Below are 25,670 nucleotides of genomic sequence, written 5' to 3' on the forward strand. Positions count from 1 at the left end.
GAAACCAGTCTCCCAAGTAGTCGTCCTGCTTATAGACAAATCAGCCCTAATAAAGGAAGAAAAACAAATCTGTAATATTCTTTCAAGCAGCCTAAGAAAGTACCTTATCATGACATCAAAACCCACAGTTCCTGACAACCCCAGGCACCTCCAGTCCAGATAAAGCAAGTAGCCATGCGCCTCGGAAGGCTTCAGGGTAGCCTGGATGCGGCACATACTCAGAGCCTGGCTCTTCTTACTGTGTAGAATCTTATCACGATCAGACACCTGTCTCAAAATGACAGCTCTTCAGGACCACAATCAATGGTAACTGTGAAGTTATTTATGACAAAAATGAACGAATATTAAAATATCAAGACCTTCTGGGTTAGAGGGGATCAAAGAGTCCCGACCTTGAAGAGCTTAGTCTGCTTATTCAATGTTCAAAGAGCCTACAGTCAATTATCTGGGGATAGTCCTCATATTTACATGCCCCTCTAAAGGCACTATATAGGTGTTGTGAAGGGTTAATACTGCGAGGCTAGCCTTAAATAAATCCAGGTGGGTCTGACTCTGTCAGTTGGAGACTCTCAAAAGCAGAGTTGAGGCATCTGTGATGGAGAAATCTCTCTGTGGGCAGCTGCTTCAGTGTGTGGGCAAGCACCAACCTGCTTCCTTGTGGTCTGTCCTATGGCTCTTGACTTGCTTAGTCAGCTCCTACAATATTGTGAGTCTCTACAATCTCTTTAATAAAACATTTATTCTATTGTTAATTCCGTATACATACGCGGTTCTGCATGTGTGAACTAGAGCGCTGACCATCTCAGAGGCCAGAGGCATTGGATCTGGAGTCACAGGTGAGCCACCCAGTGTGGACGATGGGAACTGAGCTCTGGCCCTCTGCAAGAGCAGCACATGTTCTAACTGCTGGGTCATCTCTTCAGCTTCCCAATATATCTACTAACATAGGCATAGTTACCACTAGTTCTGCTTTTCTGACAGATACAGCAACTAAAGAAGTAACACAAATCTAAGAGAGAGCTACTATGATTAGCCCTCCTTGCAGTAAAGAAAGACCAAAACTTGCCCCAGGGAACTCAGCTCCTAAGTGATGAGGCCAGGGTTTGAATTCAGGCAGTCTGAACCATGCCGTTTCATGCCTCTTCTACAGACTCTTGGAATCGTTCTACTAATATGGGAGCCCTACACAGCTGCAACAGGACTTTAAAAGCTCATTTCTTAAAAGTTTCTTCAATTTGAACATACATGGTCTTTTTTCAAATACAGGCTGTAAAGTGTTGACTCGGAGTCTGAATTAAAATGTACAGGAATGCAAAACAGAAATGGGTATGAACATTCTAATAGAAAATGTGAGTTAAAGTGAAAGATACAGTGTGTGTGTGTGTGTGTGTGTGTGTGTGTGTGTGTGTGTAATAGAAATAGAGATAGAGGGAGGAGGGAAGGGGAGAGGACTAGCGGGGGGGGGGAAGGGGGAGGGAGGGAGGGGGAGGGAGAGAGAGGGAAAGAGAGAGAATTCACTGCCTTGCAAAGTGCTATGTAAGTGCTTTACCATGGAGCTACACCCTCACAAAAACCAATATTCTTGTTATTTTCTTCTGCTATACTCATAAATAATGTAGGGCAAGGAAGAGCTTTAAAAAAGATGTTGTAGAGTAAGTGAGCACGCAAACTTCCAGCAAAACCATTTGGCAGTACAGATACTCTTTGACTGAAAGAGAAACTGTGTCTCAAGCAATGTAGAAGGCAGGACAAACCCTTAAAGTTGTCCTCTGATTTCTACCTGGACACATACTCACATACAAATGTAAATACACACACACACACACACACACACACACACACACACGCACGCACGCACGCACGCACGCACACACGCACGCCTTCTTGCCTACTGAATATCACTGCATAGCTTTACCTAAAAATTTTAAGTCAAATCACTAAGTCAAAGGTGATCTGTGCACAGGAAGTCCCAAACTGTTTATTTGCGTTTTTTTTTCTCTCTTAATTTCACTATGAGGCATTTATCATGAGATAGTCAGTGGCAGCTGATAAAATGGAAACACAGGAATGTTCACAGCACTGTTTACTCATGGTAAGAGGCTGGGCAACACCCAGGAGGCAGAGGCAGGGCGAGCGAGCGTTTGAGGTTTCATAGTGAAGCCTTTTGGGAAGGAGAAAGGACAGGGAGGGAGGGAGGGAATGGAAATAACTGAGACAACAGGTGACAGGAAGACAGTTAAAGTTTGATACACTGTATATAGAACACTAAAGTGTATGTTATGGGAAAGTGCTGCCATTTATCTGTTATTGTTGTGTGAAGAACTGTGGCAGGAAGCGTACAAGCTTTCATAGCAAAGTACAACAAGCTATGAAGCAAAACGCCAAGCCATCAGTGCACTGACATCAGTTACTTTCGAACTATCAGCAATATGCTTTTTTTCTTGAAGTTTCTAATAGATTTTCTATAATAAACATAATCTATTTTATAAAAAAAGTTAACCATAATTTTAAGAATATTTTTTGAAATGGGAATATTTTCATGAACTAATGAAATAAAAGCAATAATTTTAAGATAGCATATTCATGAGTCTCTCTCCATATTAAAGTCAGGATCTATTTGAAAAGATAAAAATCAAGAAAAATGACATTAAAATGTAATAGTGATTAACTATGGAGAGGTATGATTAGATAATCTTCTTTTCGTTTATAGACTTCTCAAAAATTCCTATCATGAATATATTCTGCTTCATAATTAGAATAAACACATGTAATTCCACAAGAGCCATGGTGTTAAAGACAGGACTCCCCAGATGGTAAAACAGTGACGGATACAGTCCAGTCTCTGAGGACTTCCTCTGTCTAGATCTTCCCTTCAGGATCTACTGGCGGACTAGCGGGCAATGGCTGGGGTGAGTGTTAGGTCCCGCCCATCAGCTTGCATTGTGCCCCTGGGTTGCTGGCAGGACTTGAGTGCCAAGGACAGCTTTATCTTGAGGAAACAGGTGTTGCTGAAGGAATGCTTGTCCTTTAGACACTGCTTCTCTGAAGCTTAGGAGACAACTGGGACACCCCTCTGTTCTTTCATTTTCCTAATGACCAAAGGGAAGGAGCCCTGTTCCAAAGGAGGGGTGGACAAGACAAGCCTTCTCTAGATACTTATCTTGTTTTAGCACAGTCACAGAGCTGGGCTGTCTACCACATGAGTTAGAGCAAAGGAGGCAAAAATGTGGCTGGGGATGATGTGTTATGTAGAGAATTCTCTTATCAACCAGAGTGCTCCCTCCATTCTTGGGCCCAGTGAGCTCCAGTACTGGTTTCTGGACTAACTCAGTTTTAGCTGCTGGCTAAGGAAAATGTGGCTTCTAAGCAGCAGCTGTTGACTGTCAATGAGACAGAGGCCTGAAGTCTAGGCCAAATGGATGTTTTCGTTTTTAACCAACTCTGCCTAGACTAAGATTCTTCTAGGAATTAGTTTTCTTTTGTAGTTTATGGTACCAGCAGATATACTTGAAAAAGGTGGTCTGTGCTCTGCCAGTAAGGGGCATATTTAAATAAAATTTAAAGCCCCGTTTTACAAGTATATTTACTGGTTAAGAGAAACCATAACCTACGGACAGACTGAGCCACAAAACTGTACACCATGCTCACTCAACCAAAATTTCTGTGATATTGGCTTTGCAGACCTGTAGGAAATTATAGTGCTTCTAAATTATAGTGCAGAAAGGTGAAGGACGAATATAAAATACAACCCAAGGAAAGAGGGGGAAAAATTAAAGGGTCAGGAGTTCCATGTGTTCCGTGGACTGCTGAAAAAAGGTGGCCATTCAGGCCTGTCTTGAGAGGACATAAATACAGGCCAGCTAGTCCAAAGCTAGCTGCCTGCTGCTAAATTTGCAACTTCAGAAAAGCTCCCAAGTAAGTTTGATGGCAGCAGTAGGTCAGCTGATAAAACTTTTCAATTATCCAAAAGGCACAATATAAACATTTCATTTTCATTCCCATCACACCACAGGGAAATGCTAAAGTCCCATTTCTTAAAACTACAATAAAACAGCACAATTCATATTATCACATCTCCCTCTGCAAAAGGGGTCTTTCTTTCACAAAACCCATATGCACTTTAATTTTTCACCTTGTTTCAAACTTCAATGATCCTAGAGCAAAAGTAATGTTTCTGTTATAGCTCATAAAACATCATGCTAAGAAGTAATTACACACAAACTATAGTTTATAGGGGTACAGAAATCAAAACATATGGGCAGGGAAATGCTACAGAATTACAGTAGTTAAATGGAGCCCAGGAGAACATGATGGTTTAGTAGACATACTTAGAGGGAGAAAAGCAAAAAAAAAACAAAGTAAATCTTTCATTCAGACATTCTATTTAAAACCATAATGAGATGATGGTGATGAGTCAGAGTGAAACCTCAGCATCAGCAAAGGGTACCAATGCCTAGAACCAAGATCAACAATGGATACCAACGTTGAGATCCATGATCAACAACAGACACTAATGCTGAGAGCCACTATGAATGGCAGGTGCTAATGCCTAGAACCATAATGGCAGGTACCCATGCTAAGAATCATCAATGGCAGGTATCAGTGTTGAGAGCCAGCAATGGCAGGTATCAGTGCTGAGAACCATCAATGACAGGTATCAGTGCTGAGAACCAGGAGCTGTTGACACTCTAAATGATGAGGTGATTGCTGTGACTTGAACATCATCAGTCCTTAATACTGAGTTTACTGAACTCTGTGTTACAAATATTCTCCGAGTTGTACTGAAGTCCCTCCCTAGGCACCATACCACCATGGAGGTATCTGAAATTTCAGAGGCAGAAACATAAATCATGTAAAATTAATATCTAAAATGACTATGAGGATAGAAATGGGGGTTCTATTGAAGATCTGGAGAGATGGTCCAGTGGTTAAGAGGTTTTGAGTTTTTTTTGGTTTTTTTTTTTTTTGAGACAGGGTTTCTCTTTATTGCTTTGGAGCCTGTCCTGGACTCACTCTGTAGACCAGGCTGGCCTCGAACTCACAGAGATTCGCCTGCCTCTGCCTCCCGAGTGCTGGGATTAAAGGCGTGCGCCACCAACGCCCGGCGGTTAAGAGGTTTTGAGTTGCATTTCCAGCAACCACATGGTGGCTCACAACCATCTAATAGGATCTGATGCCTTCTTCTGGCATGTAGGAATATCTGTACATAGAGCACTCATATACATAAAATACATAAACAGTTAAAGTCTATCTAGGAAGAAACAAGGTTTTCACAGATCTACATACAAGATGTTTCCTACAGGACATCTTCTGACTGTAATGACCTGGAAACAACCTAAACACAACTCAAAAGGAACTGGCTGAATAAATGATATAAAGCTATGATGAGCAATTTTTACAACAGTTAGAAAATAATGAATTCTAAAACAAACAAACAAACAAATAAATGAATGTTCACTTTTCAAAAAAGCAAAATGGCAGGAATATCTGTCTGTGTTCCTTTGTAATTAGGTGCCACATATATGCATAAAAAGTAGGCTAGAGCAGATTTCAGACCACTAGAATCTCTAATGGTTATCTAGGAGGTAAAGGTGAATGCCACAGATCCCTGTACTATTAGAAAGAGTGGCATGTGTTATTGTGTAAGCCTGCTTCTTTTTTATTGTTTTATTATGTATATACATATTTGCCTGCATGTAAGTCTTTGACCTCTATGCCTCAACTGCAAATATCCATGCTGTGTTCAAAGTCAAACTCAGTTTGCCAAATTTCACTTCAATGGTCAACATACCTAAGCTTTGGTCCTGAACACGGTTGTCCTGACTGTCATGCCAAGTAACACTTTCAGACTTGGCTAACAGCCTTAGTCCTTGAACTTTCTGTGTCATCCCAACAGAGGCAAAGGGCCATCTTATTCCTCCCAACCTACTCCAACTGAACCCTGAGCTCAACTGCAGACCAGGAAGTACTCTGTACCAAGCTGAGCTATACCACACACAACTGCAGACCAGGAAGTACCCTGTACCAAGCTGAGCTATACCACACACAACTGCAGACCAGGAAGTACCCTGTACCAAGCTGAGCTATACCACACACAACTGCAGACCAGGAAGTACCCTGTACCAAACTGAGCTATACCACACACAACTGCAGACCAGGAAGTACTCTATACCAAGCTGAGCTATACTACACACAAGCTAGCATGACTTCGCACTAGGAAGATAACAATCTTTTCTTTCTTTCTTTCTTTTTTTTTTTTTTGTTTTGTTTTTGGAGACAGTATTTTTCTATATAGTGCTGGTTGTACTGGAACTCACTCTGTAGATCAGGGTGGCCTTGAACTCAGAGATTTACCTGCCTCTGCCCCCAAGTGCTGGGATTAAAGGCGTGTGCCACCACTGCCTGGCTTAAATAATCTTTTCTTAATATTTAAGTTTCATCTTTTGTGAATTCCTCGACCTGTTTTACTGAATTATCTTCTTTTACTTTTTCCTGAAAGGCAGTTCTTTTGTTCATTTGTTTTTATTTTGGGCACTAACCTTTGTCACTTATATATACACCACATGGTCACACTTTCCTTTTTATGTTTTTCTGACATAATCAGATACCTAAATCTAACAATTTCATCCAGCCCAATAATCTTTCTATGACTTGTACTTGTCAAGCTTAACAAACTCGCTGTGACGTTTGGAGAGATGGCTCCGCAGTTAAGAGCACTGACTGTTCTTTCAGAGGACCTACGTTCAATTCCTAGCACCCACATGGTAACTCACACATCTCAAACTCTAGCTCCAGGAGGCCTGATAATTCTTCTGGCCAGGCATGTACAGACATATATGCAGATAAAACACCCATATACATAAAACTAGGACAAAACCAGAACTCACCGTGTACCCTTCAGTCACAAAGACAAGCTTCCATGTTTGTTCAAGCATTTCAGTTTTGCTTTACAGGCTTATCTCATAGGGGTTCGTGTGGACGTTTAATACCTGGATAATCAATGTTTGTAGCACCATTTGTTGACAGCTCATCCTTTTACTGATCTATAATGCCACCTCTGTCACATCCCACAGATACTGGATATAATTACTTGTCTGTGAGCACTTCCCATTCTGTCCCAGTGACCTAACTGTTGACAACACTGTCTTAATCACTTTCGGCCATCTGCCTCCCCTTCTTGACTTTCAAAATTACCTTGGCTACTTTTCCTCTTCATTATACATGCCAGAATCACTTTATGTTTCCTTTCTTGTGTGGCTTTTAAACAAAATATCACTCAATTTCCTGAATGGGCCCCAAAAGAGAGTATGATAGGTAATTTTAACAAGGTTTTAGGAATATCAAGATTCATGTGATAATTCCTGAACAGTAGATTTAAAGGTTTTGTTTCACGGCCTTTTTCTTTGCTGCTCTAAATTATTTTCTTGTAGAAGATAAAATATTTGAGGTGAAATATCTAGTTATTCAGTGCCCGTAAGTCACTGCAATCTGTAATTTATTCGTGGTGATCCTCGCCACAGGACCTAACATTCTTTATTATCTTTAGCTCCTACTTCCATCTAATTAGCTTCTCCAACACTACTTCACAGCACTTTTTTCTAGACGTTATTAATAGCCGTATCTTGGGGAGAAAGTTACAAATTTAAATAAAAATTTAATTTGATGTGTAAAAGAGCTTTCACTTAGACTTTTATATAGAACTTTATATTTAAAAAATGCTCTCAGTAGTATTTGTGAGTGTTTCCCTAAGCTGGGGGAAACATGCTCTACTAGAATTAAGAGAACAGAGATGATTAAGTTTTCCCTCAAGGATGGTTCCTGGGTGTGGACTCTTCAGCTCTATTCAAAGTGACAATGGACTGGCTTGTGTTTCTGGACACCTCAAAGGTGGGCAAAGTTTGTAAACAACTTAGAATTACATTTGTTGTGAGGACTTGGATCCATGGAGGGGGAGGAGAAAAGATGAACCTTAACTTAAAAATAAAAATATTGGAGACCCATTTAAAATGAGATGAAGTCTTTCCTATTGCCTTACTTTGAGTTAAGGCAGACTTTTGAAACCGACTCAAGGCCTTTAAAAAGATTGATTTAAGATTTTGATGTGCAGGTATATGCAGGAGTGCAAGTACCTGTAGAGTCAGAAGAGGGCGCCAGACCATCTAGAGCTGGAGCTAGGAGCAGCTGTGAGGGCCCAACATGGGTGCTGGGAATCAAACAAACGTCCTCTGAGAAAGAACAGGAAGTGCTCTTCAACACCGAGCCACCACCATCTCTCCAGCCCTCAAATTAAGTCCTCTTGACACTGTGTTTGGGAGACTTTGCCTAGCCCCTAAGATAGGCATTCCACATTTTAAATGAGAAAATACAGCTAGGATTAAACAGTATGTACTGAAATAGGGTCAGACATAGGTCTACTTTCTCCAGGTCTGCCCTCCACCCTCTCCACCCCACAGAAAAAGCGCTGCTAGAAACCCAGACGGGCCTCAAGCCTTTGCAGCTGGCTGTGATGTTACAAACACTCACACTGCACTCAGGATTGCAAGAATAAAACCCAGAATAAAAGAGAGCTCTGCCTTAGGAAGGGGCTTCATTCTTCTCCAGCTCCTGCCTGGAATTTGTACGTCAACAGAGGATCTTAATTTACTAAAACAACACAAGTCATTACAAAACCCTTTGCAGGGTGCCTTTGTTTCTCTCAATGACACGCCTGCCTGGGTGATGCTCTGACTTAAAATAGGTCAAGTCTATCTCCCTGAGGTTTGCAATCTTAGGCCTCACTCTGGTGCCTTCCCATGATGATCTTCTAATATGCTTCATGGCCATATCACACCCTGCCCTGTCGTCACCCAGCTGGGAGAGTAACTCTTGGGTAAAGCCCAGGAGTGACCACCACCCAGACAACCCATCTGCACTTCTTCAGATATGGTCTGGTGTTTCCCCATCCTTAAAGGAATTTTAGGGTTAGGACCAATAGTCATGATAATGTTAACAGGAACCTATCTGGTACTTAAAGGCATTATATACCTTTATGTGACATGAGCAGGCCTCTACACTGACAATTAGGCATGACTCTGTCTCCAAGTTTTGTTTCTTACCCTGTCAGAATCTTCCATTTTCACCCCACCCTCTTTGAATCACACCTACTTAGAAGAACAAGAAAAGGAAAATGTCTGTCTTTTTTCCATGGACACAGAATGGAGACTAGGCATTGAGAATGCGCAGAACAGAACCTAATGCTCAGAGCAGTGGTTCTCAACCTGTGGGTGGCATATCAGATATTTACATTACGATTCATAACAGGAGCAAAATTACAGTTATGAAGTAGCAAAAAGTGATCTTATGGTTGGGGGGGTCACCACAACATGAGGGATTGTATTAAAGGGGTCACAGCGTTGGGAAGGTTGAGAACCGCCGGCTGACAGGTTAATGAGAAATAAGAAAGCCACCTAATGTGTCTCAGCAGAAGGCAAATGGCTCAGACTCCTTTTGATAGGCAAAGCACACAGGGTGAAGAGAAAGAGGACATTTTGCATTCTCCTCGAAGCGCCTGTGATGGTTACTTTACAGTGTCAACTTGCCAGCCTAGAATCACCGAGTGCGGTGGTCTGAATGAAAACGTGCCCCACAGTCTCGGGCATCTGAACACTTGGTTCCCAATTGGTGGCACTGTTTGGGGAAGACTTAAGTGGTCTAGCCTTGCTGGAGGAAGTACGTCACTGGGCGGGCTTTCAGATGGAAGGCCTCCTGCCACCTCCAGTTCACTCTCTCTGCTTTGTGTTCTCGGTTCAAGATGTGAGGGCTTCTGCCCTGCCACCAGGCCTGCCGTCTTCTGCCATAATTCTCCCACATTATGACCCTAGCCATCTAGAACTTTAAGCAAAAAAACAAAAAACAAAACAAAAAAACAAAAACAAAAACATAAACAAAAACAAAAAAAACTTTCTTCCATAAATTGCCTTGGTCATGGTGTCTTATCACATCAGCAGAAAATCAACTAATTCACTTGGGGAGACAACCTCAATTGGAGAATTACTCCTATTTGGCTGCCTTGATTGTTAAGTGATGTAGGAATGTGTACAGGATTCTCTTGATTGTTAATGTAGGATTGTGTGTGGGAATCTCTTGATTGGTAATGTAGGATTGTGTGTGGGAATCTCTTGATTGTTAATGTAGGACTGTGTGTGGGAATCTCTTGATTGTTAATCGATGTAGGAAGGACCCAGCCCGTTTGGGAGGCACCATTCCCTGAGCAGCAGGTCCTGAACTACATAGGCTGGATGAGAGCCACAACAGGCGGCACGGGTACAACCATTTCTCTCTGATTTTAGCCGTGGATGCGATGTGACCAGCTGCTTCACTTCCTACTTGACTCCCCAAATGATGGGCTGTAATCTGTACCTCTAAACCCTTTCTTCCCTAAGTTACCTTTTGTCACAGAAATGAAACTAGAACACCCACCATCCTTTTCACCTGTCAATCTAAAGAGAGTTATCGTTGACACCCTGCCCCTCGCCTAGAACCTACGAACTAGCGAGGTTAGTATGTTTTAACAGGCAGCAGCAAAGGCTGGGGTTGGGCCTGATCTTCAGAGAAAAAGATGAAAGCAGGCTCTTCTCTACACACTGGGGTTTTGTTTTTTGTTTTTTAAATGTGAGAAGAGAAAAAAGAATCCAACCTGCAAACCTTGACTCTTCCTGGAAAAGGAAGGCTTGAGATGGGAGTCTACTGGGTCCCTGCTTTTCTCTCAGCCCTCAGTAGGTGGCAGCTCTAGGCTCCTTCTGCACTCTGGGATCCCGTCTGAGCTGACCTGGTGTCTGCTCTAATGGAGGAGTGACCCTGTGGGACCCATCCTGTCGATGGCAATGACACCCGGAGGGAAGCAGATGAGGGTCTGAAGCCCCAGTGATCCCGTACTTCCAAGCTCTGCCAGCTTTTGCCACCAAGGCCCCAGAGAAGGAAACGTCAAATGTGATGGAGATGATTGTCACTAACGCTGGCATTGACTCCTTGTGCAGATGGCTGCACAGTGGATGGCCCAAACACCCCCCCCCTTTAAATAGCAATGTATAGAAACAGTGGAGACCCAGCACCAGCATCTGTAAGTCCATCTAAAGAAGCTGAGTGTGAACCATGGGCCATGACCGGTTGAGGCAGGAGGGTCTCAAACTGAAGGTCAGCCAAGAGGCTACTTAGAAATAAGAAAGCCTGTCTGGAGGGAACCAGAAAGAGCTTGAGCACAGCTTAAAAGGTAGCTGTGTGTTGGTCACAGTGAACAGATAAAGCCATGAGCTTAGCTTTTCCAGGCCCTCAGTGCTTTCCTCTACTGTGGTCCCTCTATCCTTTATTCGGTGGGGTCAGCGACTAGGAACTAACCCCAGGGAGCCAGTTTGGACCTCGACCACATGATTCCGTCGCCTTCAATTTCTGTCAGCCCCTTCCTTTGAACCCAGCTCTATCTCGTGAGCCAGAATAGGGATGCCCCCAGACAGATATTTATGGGTTATTAAGCATTCGAGGGCTGAAGCAACTCGAAGAATAACTTAGTCGCACTGGAATCTTTTTCTATTTTCTCCCTAGTGCCGGCTATGTTAGCTTTCCTTCGCAGTGTATGCTCACAGAACAGTCTCTCTTTGATCAGCTCTGACAGGAAATTCTTCCTCATATGGTGTAGACATCCATTTTCCTTAAAGCTCTGTCCTCAGAGGCACATGCGTCTCCTGGGACTTTTGCGAACACTCCGGCAGTTCTTTACCTGAGACTTTCTTCTTTGAAATTTTCCAGTCAGGGCTTGGAGACAGCTCCATCCGTAAATTGCTTGCTATGCGAGTATGAGGACCTGGGTTGAAACCACAGCATTCAAAGCCAGGCACGTGAGTAAGCCCAGGGCTGGGCACACAGAGCCTGTGAATCCCTGGAGTTTTCGGGTCAGCCAGCCTAGGCTAAAGGGTGAGCTTTGGACGTCCTGAAAGGCTGTCTTAAAAGAAATGGTGGACAGCACCAGGGCCATGCCCAAGGCTGACTGCTGTCCACATGCTCACACATGTACTTGCCAAAATGCACGCGTGACAAATGTTCAAGTCTATAAAGGCAAGAAATAATAAAATTCACACGCCAATGCCTTCCTTCTATGCACAAATCACTAATATTCTTCTACGATACATCTGCTTCTTCACCTGCCCTTAAATTATTTGAGAGTAGATTGTAAACATAAAACATGTCATCCCTGATACTCTGGCATCTGTCTACTGAGAATGGCATTCTTATTCTCTACCCAAACAAGCAAAGTTTACAAATAAAATCCCCACATAAGTTTCCTTAGTTGCCACTCCTCCAATTCCTTTCTTTAAAATTAAAGTTGTTTTAAATTTGTTTACTTTTTGTGTATGTTGTCTGTGTGTGGGGTATTTTTACCTCAATTTTTAAAAATCAAAAGCACACATCACATTCTCTTTTAATCAAGTGTGTGTGTGTGTGTGTGTGTGTGTGTGTGTGTGTGTGTGTGTGTGTGTAAGGCTGGCTTGGAACTCAGAATCTTCCTGTTTCTGCTTCCTGAGAGCTGAGGTTACAGGTGTCCACCACATCTGGCTCTTTTAGCTTTTTTGTTTTGTTTTGTTAAATGTAAAGGTTTCTCCCAGTCTCTTTGTGCTTTTCAAGACACTATATTCCAGAACTCACTCTACCATCTCAGCACCGTGTGTGCAGCTGACTGCACCATCTGGAGTCAACCTGTCAGGCTCTTGCTGGTGATGACAGATAAGGTGACCACTTGATGAAGGTGGTAACTTCCCCCTGTGCAACTAAAAACTCTTCTATGAGATGATCCTTCTAAGGCCATCCAAATGTCAACTCTCCAACAACTCTGCAGAAGTGGTAACTGTCACCAATGATCCTTGCCCCAGTCAACCACTCCACTGAAAACTGCAGAGTGAAGGATTTCTTCTACTTGGATTTAAAAAATTCCAATATATTTTAATCCAGCCAGGTACTCAAGAGGCAGAGGCAGGAGGATCTCTGTCAGTTTAAGACCAGCCAGGGTTACATAGTGAGATCCTGTTTCAAATATATTCATACATAAAATATATATGCATATATTTAAAATCCATTATCTTATTTTAAATACTCAAAATCATTCCAAAACCTACTCTCTCTCTCTGTGTGTGTGTGTGTGTGTGTGTGTGTGTGTGTGTGTGTGTGAGAAGAGGCCAGAAATCAGCATCAGGTGTCTTTACTGATCGCACCCATCTTATTTTTTGAGACAGGGTGTCTCACTGACCCTGGAGCTCACCGAATAGCTAAGCTGGCTGATCAGCAAGCCTAGGGGCCTCCTGTTTTCACTTTCCCAGTGCTGGGATGGATAACATGTCCATGCCTGGATTGTGTTTGCTTTAAGACAGGTGCTGGAAATCCAACTCAGGTCCTGGTGTTTGTGCAGCAAGCACCTTATTGATTGAGCCACCTCCTGAAGCCCCCAGTTTATATATTTTAATGACTCCTTCTGTTGGGCCCTTCCTAGCTTTTTGTTTCTAGAGGGAGTCAAGACTCATTTTGTACTTTCCCTTGCCAGACCTGAAATCAGCGATGCTTCCAACTTTCAGGACTATGCTTACACAGGGGACAGCAACTATGAAGAACAGTGCTCCTGGTCTCTTCATGTGTCAGTCTCCAGGTTTCTGAAGCCAGATCCCTCTTCTGTCCCAAACACCTACATTGGCTACATTGTCCCGGTCTTCCCATGACTAAGCTGTGTTTCTCCTCTACCTGTCTCAAGTCAGTTGCTGCATCTGGGACCAGAGGGCCTCAGCTTGCCAATGCACCAGAAACACCAGAGGCCTTGATTACACAGTCTTCAAGGAACCACTCCAAGCTTCCCGAGAAAGCTCTCTGGGGTGGTAAGTGGGATTCTACTTTGTTTTCTAAGCTGCCCATCTGCTATCAATCTATCCCCTCCGTGGAATACCATGTTTTTTTTTAAAGGTCTGAGACCCAGAGCACTCAGGTTCTTCCCCTTTCATAGAATCCAATAGCACAACTCTTTGGGGGATGTGGAAACAAGCACAAAGGTTCCACTCACGGTAAATCTACGAAGATTTCACATTTTTTAAAAAGCATGGTGCTTAAAATCCTACCTCCTCCTATCTTTTATATGTCACTTATGCTTTAGTGTAAGGGTCTGTGTTACATTGAAATTTACACTGCTCAATGCATCTCAACCCTCAGTGTGCCAAGGGTCTCATGAATCTTGGTTTGTATTATTTGGACTATTTTTAGAATTTACTCTTCCAACTTTGTAGCATCATGGGCCAATGAGATGGCTTAGCAGGTAGAGGAGTTTGCAGTCAAGCTGAAGAGTAAGTTACTGGGAATCCACAGTGGAAGGAAAGAACTGACTCCCAGAAATTTTCTTCTGACATCACAAGGACTGTGCCATGCAATAGTCCAACTTTACAGGATTCATAGATAAAGAATGCTCTCAAAGTTCTCTTCCTTTTTCTTCTTTCTTAACTTTGTATTTGAAAAAAAAATCAAACTCAATATGGCCTAGCACGAAAAGTGCTTGCCACTAAGCCTGATAACCTGAGTTTGATCCAAAGAACACGGTAGGAGAGAACTAACTCCTGCAAAGTTTACTGTGATCTCCATACCCATGCCATACCATGCCTACCCACACAATGCACACACACCACATGCACAGGCCCAACAATGGGCTCACACACATGCATACCCATATGTATTCACACTCATATATATGCACATCCGCACACATGTACATCTACCATATTCACACCAGTCACATGCACACACACAGGCACACCCACCAAATGTACACTAGCCACATGCACACATACACATGCTCACACTCATATATATATGCACATCCACACACATGCACATTTACACACATGCATACACACAAATATGTAATAATACAGTAAATTTTATGTCTATCAAGACTTAGAACCAGTCATATGTAAAGAGTGAATTATAGTGTATATATTACACCTGAAGAGTGGCCAATATTATAGACACCCAGCTACTTTCTGCTTTCAGAAAAACTCTCACTGATTTGACTGAAAACTGGGAGCTTTCAGAGATTTATATTCTGATTCAGTAAGCTCAATACAAGGTAGGATCTGATTCCTTAAAAAAGCATTAGGGTATAGTTTACCAGTAAACCTAATAAATGCACTACCAGTACTTTATCAATTTCCACAAAATAAAATGTAAAGAAAGGGTAGTAAAGTACAGAATGAGAAAGTCATAGTAGAAAAATTATAGTTTTCTAGAAATTGATTGAAAATATCTAGAATAGCCTGCCAGTCTTACCTAACAGAGAAAGAGACAAAGTCAGTTTCTACCTTTTCAAGTTTGAAGGGATTTTTAGAAATAATCTTTGATGCTGGTGAAGGTTGGGTTTTTGTCTGTTTTTTGTTTGTTTGTTTGTTTTTGGTTTTCCAGACAGGTTTCTCTGTATTGTTTTGGAGGCTGTCTTGGAACTCGCTCTGTAGACCAGGCTGGTCTCAAACTCACAGAGGTCCGCCTGCCTCTGCCTCCCAAGTGCTGGGATTAAAGGCGTGCACCACCAATGCCCAGCTTTTCTGTCTGTTTTTTTTAACACTTTGTAATTATAAAAAATTGTTGGATGTGGTGGTAAACAGCTTTAATCCCAGTACTATGGAGGTAGAAACAAGCAGATGTCTGTGAGTTCAAGGCCAGCCTGATCTATCTATAGATCAAGTTCCAGGAGAGCCAGGGCTACATAGTGAAACTCTGACTCAAACGAAACAAAATAAAATTTTCTGGGACAAAGTGGCTCAGCAGGTAAAGGTACTTACTTGCCATAGAATCCCGACAACCCGTGTTTGATCCCTGGGACCCACATAAAGATGGAAGAGGAGAATCGGCTCCTCAGAGTTGTCCTCTAACCCAGGCATGCTGCAGCATGTACCCAACCCTGTAATCATACATCATCCACACATACACAATGATAACATTTAAAATGTTTTCTGAGTTTCTATGCTGAGTCTGTGTTAATGTTGCAATTAGGAAAACAGCCATGTGTATTTTAAAATATTGGTTAGAAGGAGGAGAGGGAACTGAGTTGTAATAAAAGGAACTGAGAATGTTTATGAGGCTGTGTCTGTCCCTGAAAGGAACCCTCAGTGTAAAACACTGTCCACGCACGCAGTCACTTCACAGGGATTTTTGTTCAGAGAACAAACATTTCTCTTGTGAAGTTTCTCTGACTGCCATAACTGAGTTCAATGTAAGAGTCTCCCTAAAAAGAACAGTTTCCTTGCTTCCAAGTAGCTTTTCAAACAAGCAGCTTTAAACAGAGCCATGAAATACTGTAAGCTCATACCTTGAAGAACGGTGCTCTGGCTTACGTCGCTCGTTGTGCTCTGTAAGAAAGAAGACAGTCTCGTGTCAGCACAGGCCTTAAAGAAGCTGGATAGTCCGGCTGCCACACCTCTGGTCTCACAAAGGACCGTTCGTGGTAGCTGTGTTTTTTCCAGTGTTCTTCATTGGAATTGTGATGATCTGTCTGACGTGGATACCAACAGCAAGCAACATAGACACATAAAACTTTCTGATGGTTTGTTAAAATCAAACTACTCGGAAAACATCGCCATGTGTCAGTTTCTCATTTTAGAAGATTTTTGCTGTATTAAAGGATTTGCTGGGAAAAAAAAACTTAAAGAAAGTAAAGAAACTGAAAAGCCACAGATTACTCAGCTCCAAAAAATCATTCCATGAATCATGGTTGGCAGGAGTTTCTAACAGAATGGGAGGGAGCAAAATGAGCAGCTGGCAACATCTGCAAATACACCAAGACCAGCCTTAACTCTCTCCCATCCAGAACATTTAAGAACGTTCTGTGGATAAATTAGCTATAATGTGGTACATGTAAATGTTCCAGTTGTCACAACAGAGAAGGATGGAGCTCTACAGATGAGACAGCAGAGATGCTGTTAAGTATCCAAAAGTGACAGGGGCAACGCCCTGAAGATGTCAACTGTGCTCCGGGTGAGAAAGGCAGCTATGTGTAAGTTTAGGGGCCTAGTTTTCTCAAAAGTGATTTTCTAGACTATTACAAAATACTATGAATCAACCCGAAAAACACCTAGTGAATGAGAGCCACAAAACACCCAAGTTGCTCATTTGAGTTGAAGCAACAACTGTTCCCCGGTAAATGCTTCAGAATAAGAAAGCAGACTGGAGAAAGCCTCGGTGTTACGCAAAAGTCAACACTGAAAGAAACAAACCACAGCACAGTCCCACCCAACGTCAAAAGGAACCCTAAGGGAATACTATCAAAACACACTTTTCTGTGACATCACTGAATCAATGCTAACAAGGTAGAACTGAAAACAAAGCAAAGATTAGACAATAACTCTAACTCCCACCCCCAATTTCATTGCTGGTGGAGAAGGAGAGAGCAGGATAAGCCTGTACCCTAGGAGGAAAGGGGAGGAAAGGAAGACGACACGGAGATGCATAAATAGTCCATCTTTCCGCACTGAGTTCATAATTAAAATAAAGAAACGATCTAGAGAGTTCGTGCGTGCGTGCGTGCGTGTGTGTGTGTGTGTGTGTGTGTGTGTGTGTGTGTGTAACTTGCACAGGCATCAGTTCTCTCCCTCTACTGTGGGTTCCAGGGAACTAGACTCAGCCAGTCAGCAGTCCTGCATAACAGAAACTCTCATCCGCTGCAGTACTTTTACCCACTGAGCCATCTCACCCACCCAAGAAATGCCTTTTTAAGCCAAGAATCAGTATACAGGGAGACACTGTTTTCTGAACGAGTAGGAAGTAGGCTCGTGTTAAAACATGACTGTTTAGATGCCCTGCCCTCTATGTGTACAATGCTAATGCTTCTGGTTCTAATTTCTACACACTGAATGTCGCCGTGCCTTTAAAAACTATCTTAATTTACCCATTCCACGCGCTCCTGAAGCAAAAGCAACAGCAGACTTCCCACTTGTTGCGTATTAAAGTCATAGTGATACTTGGTATATCTTAGCTTGCTTGTTTTGTTAACAAAGGTAAAGCCAGAAACTTGCCAGAAGCAGTTGTTCTCTTACCTGTGGCTAGCAATGAGCGAAAACTCTGCCCCGGATGTGGCTGCTCCAGTGGTGATCCTGTTTTCAGGCACTTTGTTTATCTAGGCATGTGCCAGCATGCTCCCTCACTAATCTTCCCAGTGGCACAACACACAGGAGGGGGAGAAACAGAGTCACGAGTGAGCATGTAAACAAGCCTCAGCATCCAAGGGCTTCCCTGCGGGGCCCATTCTGATTGGCAGATGTGCTATGACTAGTCTGCACATCTGGAATGTGGCCACTCAGGAAGCAGAGGGCTCGCAACTCTCCTCCATTCTTGGTTCAAACAGGAAATCCTACAGTCATTTCGGTACTTTCTGCTCTAAGAGAATACAAACGCCTTCCTTCCCGCAGTAGTACACCGGTAAATAAAAATCCAAGAGAACGGCCTGATTAACTGTTAGGACGTTTAAACATTTCCCACAAGTTCACTTCGTGCATGCTATGGATCAGATTCCTATGTGAATACACACGCCAGGTTTATAATGTGCTACTCCGGGACACGCTGTGGTGACTTGAGGGTAAAGGTAAGTTATCCATTGCTTCCAATATCCCCAGACTCTCAACTTTCAACAAGAACAAACTGAGATACACGCCCTCACCTTGACCCCCCCGCAAAGAATACAGATAAACTCACTTCACATTTGGTGGTCATGCCATCTTTTAGCTAGAATGTATATAAATATGTGGGACGTATGTGGGTGTTGTCTGTCTTATGTTTATATTTTTCAAGCATCCTTACAGTTTATTCACTTCTATTTTGAGCAAAGGAATTTTCAGAACAGGGAAGAATATTGTGCAACTGTCAAGAAATATATTGTGATTATTTCAGTCCAAAAGCCAAGACTGAACAAAACAAACCACCAAGAGCAGAGTCACACTCTACTTTCTTGCCAACAGAAAAAAACAAAGAGCCCCAAAACGCAGTTGAATAAAACCTTAAGAAGAACACGAGCAGACTGACAGCACACATGGACATTTTATCTTGGCCACACACAATGCTTAAAGTATGAATTTCATTTATTTCAAATCAAATACTTTCTAATACGTTCTCCATTTCTTTAAAAAAATCCTTTCTAATTTTTAAATAATCAGAAAAGAATGTGTGTGCAGAACGAAGGTTTCTGAACTTATGCATATTTAGCAATGATATGAATAACTACCGGCTCAAAGGCTTACCACTGAAGAGTGGTAAAAATAAAAAGGCCCAAATATTTATCTGTCAAATACTGCAGACCACAGAATGTACTCAGAATTAAAGCTCAGAACGCGCCAAGAAAAGTGTGCGTCATGCAAAGGCTAGAAGTGTGTCCTCCGTGTGAAGGTACACATGCCTGGATTTGGGGGCTATCCTGTATAACCACATAAAGCCTGCTGGTTTTGCAGCTACACTGTTTCAGAGGCAGAGCCTGACCATCACGGAGCATGGCAGCGGGCAACAGGCATGGTACTGGGGCAGTAGCTGAGAGCTTACATCCTGACCCACAAGGAAGAGGAGAAGAGAGCTAACTGGAAATGGGGTGGGCTTTTGAAACCCCGAAGCTCACCCCCAGGGACACACCTCCTCCAACAAGGTTACCACACCTAATCCTTTCCAAACAGTTTTGCCAACTGGGGACGAAGTATTCAAACATATGCACCTATGGGGGCCATTCACATCTAAACTACCACCACGAGTGACCCAATGTTTATGTGTTTATGGCATACCACTTGGGCCCCCTCTAACCAGGGCTGCTTTTGGGGAATGACTACACAGAATGGTTTCAGGGTGACTCTGAATCTAAGATGACAAACACTTTGAAATGAAGATGACAAGAATGCAAATGTCATCTTTTTCCTTGGTTAAAACTTAAGAAGAATGGCCAATGTAGAACTTGCCAGAATCTGCTGTAAGATAGTCAGGCTTTGATGATTTGACTTTGATCACATAACTCCAGAGAAAAATCAAACCTCATTGAGTAGAGACTGGCTTACTTTAGTAACTGAAGTCAGAAGAGAAAGGCCTTACATTGTTCTTTGACATTCGTGGGAAAACTCAATCTCCAGGATGAACACAGAATAAACTCACAGCAGAGTGGGAATCTCTTCCACACCGCACATTGGAGTGTCAAAATGTCTCTATGATGGGAAAAAAAAAAGAGATTCTGTATCATGCTCCTAAGCATCATATGTTTGGTTCAGTGGTCCTCAAACTGGGGGTAGTAGCCCTATGGGGTTTGACCAACCCTTTCACAGGGGTCACCTAAGACCATTGAAAAACACAGACATTTACATTATTATTCACGACAGTGGCACATTTTTTTTTTCTTTAGGTTTTTTTCGAGACAGGGTTTCTCTGTATTGTCTTGGAGGCTGTCCTGGAACTCACTTTGTAGACCAAGCTGGCCTCGAACTCACAGAGATCTGCCTGCCTCTGCCTCCTGAGTGCTGGGATTAAAGGTGTGCACCACCAACGCCCGGCTAAAATTACAGCTATGGAGTAGCAATGAAAACAATTTTATGGTTGGGAGTCACTACAATGTGAGGAACTGTATTAAAGGGTCATAGCATTGAGGTTGAGAACCAGTAGTTTAAATTTTATTTGTGTGTGTGTGGTGTGGTGTATGCATGTGGTATGAATATCGCCCCCCCGTGTGTGTGTGTGTGTGTGTGTGTGTGTGTGTGTGTGTCTATTTTGAGAAAGGGTCTCACCATACAGCTTTGGCTGGTTTGTAACTCTCTGCATAGACCATACTAGCTAAGAACTCAGAGATCTGTCTGTCTCTGTCTCCCAAGTTCACCACCACCATGCCGGGTGTTTTTTGTTTTGTTTTTAAGTCTTACTATGATGCCAACATCTGTCTCAAATGATACCTTAGCCTCTCTAGTAGGTAGGATTAACAGACATGCTCTTGCCTCCACATTCAGTTTATTCCGTTATTTCAAAAACATGGACCGCCGGGCGGTGGTGGCACATGCCTTTAATCCTAGCACTCGGGAGGCAGAGGCAGGCGGATCTCTGTGAGTTCAAGGCCAGGCTGGACCGGCAGCCTCCAAAACAACAGAGAAACCCTGACTTGTAAAACCAAAAAAACAAAAACAAAAACAAAAACAAACAAACAAACAAACAAACAAACAAAAAAAAAACATGGACCAATCCCATACAAATCATTTAATATTAACATAGGGGAACATATATATGAAAAAGGTTTAGCCATGCGCTACTAAGGTTGCAATAGACCACCTATACACTGGTGGTGCCAAATGAGTTAATGCGGCTAAGAGCTCCTATCACTTTGTGACACCATGCCTCTCGTACTGTCACAGGGCAACACATTTGTAGGATTCTGCATAAACAAACCCAATGTGCTGTCACTCATGAAAGTGTAGCACATGCAATTAAGCAGGACCCATGATAATGACTATGTTGACGGCTTAGGTATTTATTGTCCTATATTTTTAATCATTATTTTAGGGTGTATTCCTTCTCTGTAATGCAAATTTACTATAGAATAGCACATAGCAACCTCATTCATCTTGCATCTGCCGCATCTCTTGACTGCATCAAGGGGTTTCCCTTTGTAACTGATCACCACCTGGCCTTGTGTCAGTCACTCAGTGATGTGCACATGACCAAGAAACTGCCAGGTGACACTGTTTTTCATACACATTATATCCCCATCATTAGCTATCCAAGGTGATATTTGCCCAACAATGCTACTGCTTTTTATTTACGATAAGCAGCTTAAATAAAACAATGAACCCATCCATTATATGACGGAACAAAAACATTCAGGGCTCACGAGTCCTTGATGACTCTTTAAAAGATAGCAAACTGATTCGACAAAGATAGTATGTGGGTAGAATTTTACATGTTATATGGAGTTTCACGGGCTTTTCTAAAACTTCAACATACTACGGTGTTTGGGACAGTTCAGCAGGTCAAGGAGCTCGCTGCCAAGCCTGACCAAGTTCCATCTCTGGGACCTCCATGGTGGCAATAGAGAACCAACTCCTAAAAACTGTTCCCTGACTTCCACATGTACATACACGCATGTGCTACAAATAAATGTAATGAAAAGAAATGCATTCTACATATACATAGGTTTTAAGAATCCAGTGATCATTCTCTTCATGTGTGTAGACTAGGCTGGCCACAATCTCAGAGATCGGCCTACCTCTGCTGCCCAGTTTTGTTCCAGTGTGTCTATAAAGTGACTCTGCTTCACTTTTGAGGGTCCTACAGTGACTGGGATACTGCTTTATTAAGTGTAAGTTTTCCAATAACTGTTTTCTTTCCTTGCAGTGCTGGGGATTAGAGCCAAGGCCTTGCTCACACTAAGGAAGTAACCGCTCTACGGCTGAGCCCTGCCCCCCACGCAGCAGCCCACTATTTCTTGTTAAAAAAAAGACCCACTCTCTTCATTAAAAGGCCAGGATATTAAAGAGAACCTCCGTGGAACTATGACGGGACAAATTTGAGGCACACTACAGAGTAGTTTACACGATCGCTGCCCTTTTCCTAATTCTAATTAGAAACCCTAAACTCACTGAAGTGTGGCACCTTAATCACAGGGAGGGGAAATGTGTATGAAAGGGGAGTTTAGTTTTCAAAATAGGGTTTGTGATCACGCAGCCGCAGACTGTGGGATTGCCTCACCCACTGTTTCTATTCCCTCCCAGGGGCTTATCAGCTCTCCTCAGGGTGCTGTGACCCAACTGGGTTTTCTGGTTCTGGCTATTTCTTCAATCCTGCCATTTTGCTTGCCAGATAAATCTAGGTCTCTGAAAAACTACAAATCATGACATGCCATTTATCGCCAGAAGACTGAGATAACAGTGACACCTTTCACACGCTACCTGTGCTTTTAAGACCTCGTAAGCGTTAGCCACCATCATGTCAGAGGGCCACAGTGAACTGGCTGTAGTCACTAGTGTATGACTTCACTAGTTATTTACGCTCAGCCATTTTTCTCAGGTGTAAAAGGTGAGAGAATACTTCAGTTTTCTGTCAAGCCGAATGAACTAAAGAAGGCTATAAAAGCTTACCTCAGTATCTAGAAAAAAAATTCAACTTATTATCACTTTGTGTGTATGGGGGGCTCGCTGTATTGTTCTCACTATTTATTTTTATACAGTGTCTAATACATTCCTGTCTGGCTCCGAACTTACTGTGTAGCTGGGATGACCTTCAATTTCTGACCCTCCTTCCTGCACCTCCCAAGTGCTGGGGTTTCAGCATTCTATTCCTTTCTACAGGGTGTTAGAGATCGAGCCCCAGGCTATATGCAGGCTAGGTAAGCACTCTACCAAGTGTATGCGGGAGGGGTGTTGAGTGTGGTGTGTGTGTGTTCGCAGCTGTGCACGCCTGTGGGCTTGTGCGCGTCCACCAGTGGAGGGCATGTACTCTCACTCTCTGACTATTCCTTTGAGGCAGGGGCTCTCCCTGAACCCAGAGTTCACAATTTCCAGCAAGGCTGGCAGCCAGCAAGTCCCAGTGACCTTCCTGTCTCCACGGGCCACCTCCCTGGGATTATAGGCATGCCCAGGAGTACACTGGCTTGCTGCATGGGTATTAGCATCTAAACTCAGGCCCTCACGGTTGTAAAGCAGGTGCTTCTAACGAACGACCGACAGGGTCCTATCTCCAGGCCCCTTGTTTTGCTTTTTTGAGGCAGGGTCTTGCTATGTAGCCCAGCCTGGCCTCCCAAATGCTGGGGTTACAGGCACAAACTAACACGCCCGGCTGTTGTTTTTAAAGATGAGGTATTTCTATGTTGTCTAGGCTGCTCTCAAACTCCTAGGCTCAAGCAATCCTCCTGCCTCAGCAGGCTTACTTCTACCACCTTCAATAAGTGTCTCAAGAGCCACTTTCTCCACAGAGAAGACCTTGATTTTTCGTTCTCTTCTTCAACATCCTTCTGGTAGTTTCCTCTTGCTTCATTCTTAATGGTAAACGACACAAATGTATTAACTCATAGTTCAGAGGCAAGATGTCAAAAGTGCATCTCTTTGGGATAAAACTAAGGTTTCTTTAAAGGCTTTATTCCTTCTGGAATCTTGGGGTGGGGAAATCTATTCATTTCCTTGCTTTTTCTTTTCTTCTCAAAGTTATTTGCATTCCTTAGCTTATAGCCTTTTCCTTCGGTTCAGTACTGTGGTGTGTGTGTGTGTGTGTGTGTGTGATGTGCATGTGTATATGTGTGTGGTGTGTGTGTGTGTGTACATGTGCATGGAGCCAGAGATTGACACTATTTTTCTCTACTGTGTTCCATCTCACTTTTTATAATTATTTATTTTCTAACAATTTTGATAATTTCATATTATAATTATATAACTTTATACTTTTAAATTTTTATAATTATTTTACTCAGTTTTTGTGTGGGGGAGTACATGTGTACCACAGTGTGCACGTGGTGATCAGAGGACAATGTGCAGGAATCAGTTCTCTCCTATATTATGAGTCCTGAGGTTTGCACTTGGGTCATCAGGCTTGGTGGTAGGCACCTTTACCCCCTGAGCAGTCTCATGGGTCCTCTCTACCTCTTGATACAGGGTCTCTCACTGAATTTGGAGTTCACTGATTTGGCCAGGCTGGCTGGCCTGTCTCCATGTCCCCAGCACTGGAATTAAGGATGACACGTACCTCTGCGGTGGGCTTTTATGTGGGTGTTGAGGATCCCCCTAAGACCCCCAGGCTTGCACAGACTGAGCCATAGCTCCAGACCAATCGGGCAGCACTTCAGAATGTCTTTCCGACTCTGGCTTTCTCTCCTACCTCTGTTTGAATACCAGTCATGGCTATAGTGGAGAGGATCCTTCAGTACAATTTTCTTTGTAAGATGACCAACTGACCAGAGACATTAATCCTCCTTTGCTACAGAATGAGACAGCTGGTTCCAGGAATTAGGGTGTGGACCTTTGTGGGGAAGGGAAGAAGATTATTTTGCCCAAATTGCCTTATCTAAATGCCACACTCCATCCTACTCACTCAATACTTAGCTCACAACAGTTTGTATGTATTGCTCTGTACGGTTTTTGGCACAGGTCTTTTCCATTTATCCCAAGCATTGTGCCTGATGACAGCAAGGACAGTCTTAGGTCCTCACATAGCCAGTCACTGGGAATGTCTGCAATAATGGGACTGCCCAGTGTCCCCCCACCTTCCTCTACCCCAATCCCTTACACTGTACCGATATTCATTATCTCACAGATAAACCCAACACTGCTGAAAAATACACCTAAGAATGTCTGTGCCATCTTTCGCTTTTCATGAACATAATAACGGTTTTTGAAGATCATCTATGCTTTAAAGCCTCCCACGTTTAGTCTATCCTCCTGCCTCAGAGCAGCACTCAGGAAAACAAACCGACAGGGCAACAAAACTGCAGCTCACAGACCTGGAAAAAGAGCTGGCTATTTAGCCACAGGCTGCCTCTTTTTAAACAATTCTTTAAAGTGTTTCGACTGGCTCGTTTTGATTGCTGAATTCAGCTGCGTATTATATCAGGCTATTTATGATCTGAACGTTTTTACGTTGGTCATTTCAGAGACTCCAGTGCCCTTGCATTGCCCCTGGCAGGGACTTTA

General features: G+C 42.9%; 1 protein-coding gene across 1 annotated transcript in view; it reads right to left on the reverse strand.

Annotated features, from left to right (window-relative positions):
- Sh3d19 (SH3 domain containing 19) overlaps window positions 1-25,670 on the reverse strand; it is a 147,782-nt gene that overhangs the window by 66,976 nt on the left and 55,136 nt on the right. The window contains 1 exon segment of the mRNA XM_040752570.1: window positions 16,361-16,400. Within this exon segment, the coding sequence (XP_040608504.1) occupies window positions 16,361-16,400 (40 nt within the window).

This window comes from Mesocricetus auratus, unplaced genomic scaffold (genome assembly GCF_017639785.1).
Source record: "Mesocricetus auratus isolate SY011 unplaced genomic scaffold, BCM_Maur_2.0 Super-Scaffold_100009, whole genome shotgun sequence".
Classification (NCBI taxonomy): domain Eukaryota; kingdom Metazoa; phylum Chordata; class Mammalia; order Rodentia; family Cricetidae; genus Mesocricetus; species Mesocricetus auratus.